The 8,599-nt window shown below is 38.1% G+C and overlaps 1 protein-coding gene across 1 annotated transcript; it reads left to right on the top strand.

Moving 5' to 3' along the window:
- Positions 1–416: 416 nt before the first annotated feature.
- Positions 417–6,533, top strand: DLX1 (distal-less homeobox 1). Its single transcript, XM_040357750.1, has 3 exons — positions 417–805; positions 1,172–1,371; positions 4,975–6,533. The coding sequence occupies exons 1-3, from the start codon at positions 502–504 to the stop codon at positions 5,221–5,223; spliced, it is 753 nt and encodes a 250-aa protein (XP_040213684.1). The 5' UTR covers positions 417–501; the 3' UTR covers positions 5,224–6,533.
- Positions 6,534–8,599: the final 2,066 nt, after the last annotated feature.

Genomic DNA, 8,599 nt, shown 5'->3' with positions numbered 1-8,599 from the left:
CCCAGACTTGTTGTTATAGATGGCAGATCACAGGCCACCGGGAAAAGCCTCCTCTGCTCTTCCTCTCCGCGCTCACTCCCCTAGTCAGCGAAGCTGCCCAGCGAGGCGCGTTTTAGCCAATAGCAGCGCCCGGATTCAGGCAGCCGACCAATCCGCCGCGCCGCCTCATGAATATGCAAAGCGGGGCTGAGTCAAAGCTCTCGGGCGAGTTTGTGTAGCTCTGTGCACAGCCTCGCGCCTCTAGGACTTTTTTTTTTTGCTTTTTTTCCCCTAAAGAGGCAAAACTCCATTTTTTTTCTTATGAATGGAAAGTGAAAAAATCCGATCCGTCTAAATTGGGATCCCTTTTTTTTTTCTTCCGGGAGGACCCCCATTGGAAAAAAAAATTAAAAAAAGGGGGATCCTTAAAAAAAAAAAAATAAGGCAAAACTATATCTCCCCCTCCCCCCTTTAAAAAAAAAAATAGAGGCAGGGGGAAAAAAACCCAGGAAGACAGAAGCAATGACCATGACTACTATGCCAGAAAGTCTGAACAGCCCGGTGTCAGGGAAGGCGGTGTTCATGGAGTTCGGGCCGCCGAACCAGCAGATGCCTCCATCCCCCATGTCCCATGGACATTACTCCATGCACTGCCTGCACTCAGCCCAGCACGACACGTCGTACAGCGGCGCCTCTTCCTTCTCCAGACCGCTGGCTTACCCCTATGTGAATTCGGTGAGCAGCCATACTTCTAATCCCTACATCAGTACCGTGCAGCCCTACCCCAACAGCTCCAGCCTCAGCCAGAGCCGCTTAGAGGAGCCAGGTACAGTACAAATCTTCTCTTACTCTCTAAAGGCACCGACCAACCGACCGACCTACCGCTCCGTCCCCCCGCAGCCACACATAGATCTGAGCTCCGCGCTCAGCATCAGCCCAGATGTGCGCATTAGCCTGCCTAATTATTTATTGCGTGGCGCTATAAACAATGTATGCAATTAAGGGTAATTAAACCTAAACTGCAGCATGCTGGAAAGAAAAACATAGAGGCTTGCACTGGCTGCTCCAGCTTTATTTTCTCATTTCTCACACTTCATCTGTTTCCCTTATTATTATTATTTTTGTTGTTGTTGTTGTTGTTTTTCTACCTGATTTTTGCTTAATGTTGTTTTTTGGTGTTTGTGCCATGCAGGGGCAGAGACCGAGAAGAGCACGGTGGTGGAAGGTGGTGAGGTTCGATTTAATGGCAAAGGGAAGAAGATTCGGAAACCAAGGACTATCTATTCCAGTCTGCAGCTACAGGCATTAAATAGGCGCTTCCAGCAGACCCAGTACCTGGCACTGCCCGAGAGAGCGGAGCTGGCAGCCTCCCTGGGACTTACCCAGACACAGGTACCCTCTACTCATTTTATCGGTTTCTTCTATCCACATGGCACCTAGCCCACACAGCTCTGTGCTTCAACACCCAGGTGGCATGTACCCCTCTTACATACCCTGCACCCAGATGATTTGTACCACTTTTACATACCCTACAGTGCTACCCTCCTTAAAGATCTGGCACCCAGATGACATATACCCCTCTTATATGTATCACCACTTTTACATACCCTGATACCCTCCCTACAGATCTGGCACCCAAGTAACATATACCCCTCTTATATGTACCCCTCTTACATACCATGCTACCCTCCCTACAGATCTGTCACCCAAGTGACATATACCCCTCTTATTTGTACCACTTTTACATACCCTGATACCCTCCCTACAGATCTGGCACCCAAGTAACATATACCCCTCTTATATGTACCCCTCTTACATACCCTGCTACCCTCCCTACAGATCCGTCACCCAAGTGACATATACCCCTCTTATATGTACCCCTCTTACATACCCTGCCACCCTTATTACAGATCTGCACCCAGGTGATATGTACCCCTCTTACATACCCTGCCACCCTTATTACAGATCTGGTACTCAGGTGGCATATACCCCTCTTTTATATATCCACTTAGGTAACTTACCGCGTTCTTCACAGATCTGGCACCCAGGTGGCATGTACCCCTCTTACATACCCTGCCACCATTCTTACAGATTTGGCACCCAACTGACATATACTCCTCTTCCATATCCTACCATACTTATTAGAGATCTGGCACCTAGGTGGCATGGCAGGGTATGTAAGAGAGGTGCATGCCACCTGGGTGTCAGATCTGTAAAGAGCATGGCAGGATATCTAAGTGGGTATATATCTTTACAGATCTGACACCCAGGTGGCATGCACCTCTCTTACATACCCTGCTACCCTCCTTACACATCTGACACCCAGGTGACATGTACCCCTCTTACATTTCCTGCCACCCTCCTTACAGATCTGGCACCCACGTGGCATGTACCCCTATATCCTAACACCCTTATTACAGATATGGCACCCAGGTGGCATATGCCCTTCTTATATGTACCACACTTACATATCCTGCTACCCTCCTTAGAGCTCTGCCACCCAGGTGGCATAACTCATTTTATATATACCCTTCTTACAAATCCTGACATCCTGCTTACAGATCCGGCACCCAGATAGCATGTATGCCTCTTATATGTGGCACAGATCTGGCACTCAGGTGGCATGTACCCCTTTTACTTATTCGGCCACCCTTCTTCTTACAGACCTGGCACTCAGGTGCATCTACCGCTCTTATATATAATCTTCTTACATACCTTGACACCTTTCTTACAGACCTGACATTCAGATGTTTGTTCCAGGGCAGTTTTACACATAACCTTAGTGCCTAGGTGGCATATGCCCCTCCTAAATATCCTGCCACCCTTCTTCAAGTCCTGGCACCAAAATGCCTGTCCCGGGACAGGTTTAGCCCTGGCACCTAGGTGGCATTTCCCATATACTTCTCCTAAATATCCTGCCACCCTTTTTACAGACCTGGCACCCAGGTGCCACACATGCCAAAACACAGTTTCATCACATATCTTTACTGCTTAGCTCATAATTTGGCACCACTGCCCCCAGTGCCCTTCCTTTTACTTACTAAAACCCAGGTGTCATACAACCCAAACACCCATGTGTGTCATGTTAGTTGGATGTTCCTGGCACTACCCTAAGGCTACACTTTAATCTTAATTTGGCATCGCTATTCTGACACTATACTATGATCAAGGACACCATTGCATGTTGATTTTTTTTTGGCCTAGCATATATATATATATATATATATATATATATATATATATATATATATATATATATATATATATAATATATATATATATATATATATATATATATATAAAAAACTCTACCATGATTAAAAAAAAAAGAGTGGCCTAGCTACAAAGCCCTGGCGTGCCAAATAATAGTCGGCATTTGCCTGCTACAGCTGCATTGGAATGCCTCGATCTTATTTTTTTATTTATTTCGTTTAATGGCAGATGATTTGTATTTATCTCTCATTATTTATAAGAAATTACAATGCTGCCCTTGTGTGCTTTCTGAACAAAATAATCATAACAGAAAATGTTGCTCTGTTTTGTTAGATACATTACGAGCCCTTGAGAGCATTGTAGGCTGGTTTCTAAATGGTTAAGTAAAGTAAGGTGGAGTTTTAAAAGTGCAAGTGATGGTATTTTATAACAATCAGTTATATGAACAATCTATCTTGACAGGATACACTGAAGGGATTTTGTTAATTGTATGTTACACGTGCTTGCCAAATTAAATAAAAATAAAACGCACGACAGAAAGCACTGCACCTAGCCGGGGGCTAATGTACTGCACACAATGCCCATTACATAGTCATGGACCTTCGTTTTTATAGATATTGCTGTAGATTTAATTAAAATGATTATACCTTTTACTATTTTTATTTATAGTTTTTTTTTTTTTTTTTAGCATTAACATTATATAATGGTTATATCATATACTATTTATTTATATAATGTTTTTCTTTATAGCATATACCTATAACGGTTATAGCATACACCAATTATTTTATAGTTTATCTATACCATTCATTTATTTAGATCATATACATATTGTAACGGTTATAGCATACACCATTTAGTTATAGTTTATCTATACCATTAAATTATTTAGATCATATACATATTATAATGGTTTTAGCGCTGACTACATGTTATGTGTGCGTTACCTCTTAGCAGCTAAAATTCTTTATTTTATGGAATTATAAACACTGATTCTGATGTTAATCTTACCACATTATTTAATGAATAAATTAATACTGGTGAAAGCATGAAACTATAAGATATAAATACATAATAAATTATTTAAATTCCGTCACATATATATTAACATATATATAACATGTACAGAAAAAAATAACCAGAAATATAAAGCTTATGCTGGAAAAAAGCCTAAGCAGATATTAATGCATGCATAAAAGTGTTTATATATATATATATATATATATATATATAGAGAGAGAGAGAGAGAGAGAGAGAGAGAGAGAGAGAGAGAGATAATATCTCTCTATCTATATATATATATATATATATATATATATATATATATATATATATATATATATATATACAAATATAATATCTCTCTCTCTCTCTCTCTCTCTCTCTATTATATCTATCTATCTATCTATCTATCTATCTATCTATCTATCTATCTATCTATCTATATATATATATATATATATATATAATATCTATCTATCTATCTATCTATCTATCTATCTATCTATCTATCTATCTATCTATATAACATAAATATGTAGATATTCGTATGTGTAGGTAGGAAGCATATTAGAAAAAAAGGCAACACATTATGCAGGGCCTTGCATTTATGTAGATTTATAATATATATGTAAATGATATGTTGTTGTTTACATGTATGGATGCATATGCATGCATATTTCTTGTTGTAGGAGAATTTGTTTTTGTGTTGAGCTTTTACTTTTGTGCAGAGTTTTTGTTTTAGATGCTGGATTTAACGGTTAAACCGTTTTCTTCCATTAGGTGAAGATCTGGTTCCAGAACAAAAGGTCTAAATTCAAGAAACTGATGAAGCAAGGGGGGGCAGCACTGGAAAGCAGCGCCCTAGCTAATGGTAGGTCACTTTCTGCCGGTTCCCCCCCAGTGCCCCCGGTATGGAACAGCTCCAGTTCTTCTGGGAAGGCCACTTCTGGGACAGCTTACATTCCAAGCTACACCTCCTGGTACCCATCAGCTCACCAAGAAGCTATGCAGCAGCCTCAGCTGATGTGATCACCTCGGCCAAATCTGCCCAAAGGGACCTTTTTCATAAAACTGCATAGTTATCTGATAAGAAAAAAATAAAAATAAAGTCCACTTTAGAGGAGAAGCTCTGTGCCTTTAATCGTGGTGACTCCAGTGGACAAAGTGGTGGAGCTCACAACATGCAACATGAGGCGGGCTGGTACCCAACAGTTGGCAGAGCACTCTCTACCCATTCTATGCCCAGGCACTGGAGACTTGGAGAGCCTGGTAGCCAGAAGTGGAGAATACAGGCACACACCATACTCTAAGGACAATTGGAATCAAAGATGTTTGTAGATGGAGGAACAATGACACCGACCCTCTTATGTCTGTCTTTGTCTCTTGGTAATTCGTGCCCATTCTCCAACCTCTCTCCCCCCACCAATCCAACCCACAATCAGCAAATTCCCCTATAGGAAGCCGTTATTCTATCTCCATGCCAGAGGAACTGTCTCAATTTTGGTGGATCAGCAAATTACTTATTTATTGGAGCAAAAATGTGGATCAACACAAATGTGATAGAAAATACCAGTTTGGCAAACTGGAGTGTTTGATAATAATAATAATAAAAAAAAGGGAATCGAGTTATTGTTAATGCAAAAACAATTGTTAAAAATTTTTTTTTTTTATACTTTGAGGTTGGTACTGTGTGTTTCTTCATTTTTTTTATCACCTTCTGCCCTGTAGAAATACTATAATCTGTTAATATGGATTAGACAAAATAGGGCCTGCTTGCCCAATACCTAAATAATGTGAAACAGTGCAAAATCTTAGAAAACAAGACAATTGGCTGTTGTAGAAAATTCACTTTTAAAATTTGGCCCTTTTTACCAGTGTCTAGAAAATCAATGAAATCCCCCTCCACCCCCAGTGTGCATATATGAAGCCCTTGCATGCCGGCTATTGGATAACCCACCTATTGCAGTGCAGTATGGTGGAAGTATGAAGAAGTTAATATCTTTAGGAACCCCCCCCCCCCCCAACCCCTGTACATAATGTTATTAGTGTTCTGTAAAAATGTTGCACAGTTTTTTTTTTTGCCCTCTGTTTTGTTCTGCGTGCCTGTAAGTACCCATGATGCTTTTGTGAAATTGAATTTTGACATCTTTGTGAAATTTTGGAATCTGTGATTACTGAGAACCGTTGTGTTTAGTGTTCTTATATGTCAAAAGTTTAGTTTTATATTGAAAATGTTAACTTATTGCTTTGTATCTTAAAGGGAAAAAAAAAAAATCAAAACACTTTGTAAATAAGTTATAAAAGTTTCTTTAAGACAGTAAAAATGGTTTTGAAAAAGAGGTGGTGTGTTATTCAGTTACTAAAAACCCACTTATTATTGTTTTATTCATTTATTTTACCAGTGGGTAATATTGATTATTTTAATATCTAATTTATTTGCTTATTTTATGAGTAAGTAATTTTTTTTGTCATTTTGATATCTATCTAGGCAGATATATAGATATCTATATCTATTTTTATAGATTTTTTTATAGATATAGCTATAGATATAGATATAGATATAGCTATAGATATAGATATAGATATAGCTATAGATATAGATATCTATAAAAAGTTTTGGATAGGTCTGCACAAAAAAACATATATAGATAGATGTCTATCTATCTATCTATCTATCTATCTATCTATCTATCTATCTATCTATCTATCTATCTATCTATCTATCTATCTATCTATCTATCTCTATAGAGATAGATATAGATATAGATATCTATCTCTATAGAGATAGATAGATAGACATATATCTATCTATATATGTTTTTTGTGCAGACCTATCCAAAACTTTTTTTGTAACTTTATCCAAACAAAACGCCTTAACTAAGCTCAAATATCAATCAATCAATCAAAACAAAGTTTGCTTTGTACTACCTACTACATTTTAGAGAATCATATAAAAGTGTCAATATTTTCCACCGAATTTCTCCAACAGTACTACTTGGGTCAAAGCAAGAAGTACCATACATAATAAAATCTGCATTTTACTAAATAATAAAATACTATTTTAAATATGAAGCAAACAAATAAAATAAAAAACAAGCAAGAATTTTAACAAAATAGCCACAATTACGTTTATGAAGACAACATAAACCTAATTGTGGCTATTTTGTTAAAATTCTTGCTCGTTTTTTTTTTTGCTTCATATTTTAAAATAGTCTTTTATTATTTAGTAAAATATAGATAATTTTTTATTTATTTCGTTTCATCCTCAGTATGCATAGTGACTGGTATAATGTATCACTTCAAGCATGTAATCCTGCTGCAAATACAAGCAGTTACAATGTTGATGTCATTTTATGAGTATATCTCAATGAAATCACATCTGCCAAAGGGTTATATAGTACTATTCCTCCTATGTCTATGCAAACGTCTAATTTACCTAGGGACAGTCAAAAAGTGGCAAGCCAAGAAGGCCATTACCGATCGTTTGGTGTGATAAAATCAGAGGAAACACTGAAGCAGAAAATTGGATAACAGTACATTGTTACTATTTCAAGGTATTATTTACATTGAGCTGCCTCGGCCAATGGTACAACTCAGTGCATCTGATTTATTACAAGACAGCATTTTCATACACTACACAAACACAAAAAAAAAAAAAAAAAATCTAAATTTGATGCTGACAATAATAACAACAACAATAATAATAATAATAATAATAATAATAATAATAATAAAATAAATAAATAATGCAGCTTATAGCTTTGCCAGTTTTTCTGTCTCCCCCATTCAACAATTTTATTACAGATAAGTTCACTTATTTTTTTCCTCTAGTGTGAGTGGATTTGACACTCCACCTGTGTGTCCCACAAGACACCAGCTTCCTGTAGGAACTGAAGTAGCTCATGCAGGAAGTGGACCAGCAAGATTTTTTTTTTTTTTGAGAAAGTTGGTTAATTAAAGCCTGATTTACTCCCCCATCCCCCCACCAAGGCAGCAGGCTCTCCAGATGTCTGGTTACTATAAAGTCTCATCAGTAAAGTGCCATAGCACTGCATAGCTGGTAGCACATTGGCAGCTGCATAGTGGTAAGTCGCCCATACCTACTGGCACACTCTGATCACATCTGGCCTCAGGTGTCCAACATAGCATCTGAAACTGTAACCAAGTCAATGCCAGCAATGAAATTACCTGGGTGACCTTATCACTACTGCTTTCTGACTTTTTCTCCTAGAATCCCAGCCATATTTACTTGGGACCTCTATAGATTTTCCCCTCTTTCAGACATTTCAAATTGTAATTGTTCTGTCAATACGCCCTGCAGATTACAAAGACATTTCTCATGCTGGATCATCAGCTGTAAGTCTCCCTTTTTCACAAGGGCATATGAGAAAAATGGATCATAGAT

The sequence above is a fragment of the Rana temporaria genome, chromosome 6 (assembly GCF_905171775.1).
Source record: "Rana temporaria chromosome 6, aRanTem1.1, whole genome shotgun sequence".
Classification (NCBI taxonomy): domain Eukaryota; kingdom Metazoa; phylum Chordata; class Amphibia; order Anura; family Ranidae; genus Rana; species Rana temporaria.
Note: the sequence above shows the minus strand (reverse complement) of the source record. Positions and strands in the feature narration are given on the sequence as shown.

Excerpts from the sequence above, each read along its gene's own strand:
- DLX1 (XM_040357750.1), top strand. The coding sequence starts at position 502 with ATGACCATGACTACTATGCCAGAAAGTCTGAACAGCCCGGTGTCAGGG. Across the intron at positions 806-1,171 it reads GAGCCGCTTAGAGGAGCCAG|GGGCAGAGACCGAGAAGAGC; the intron begins GTACAGTACAAA and ends TGTGCCATGCAG. Across the intron at positions 1,372-4,974 it reads TGGGACTTACCCAGACACAG|GTGAAGATCTGGTTCCAGAA; the intron begins GTACCCTCTACT and ends TTCTTCCATTAG.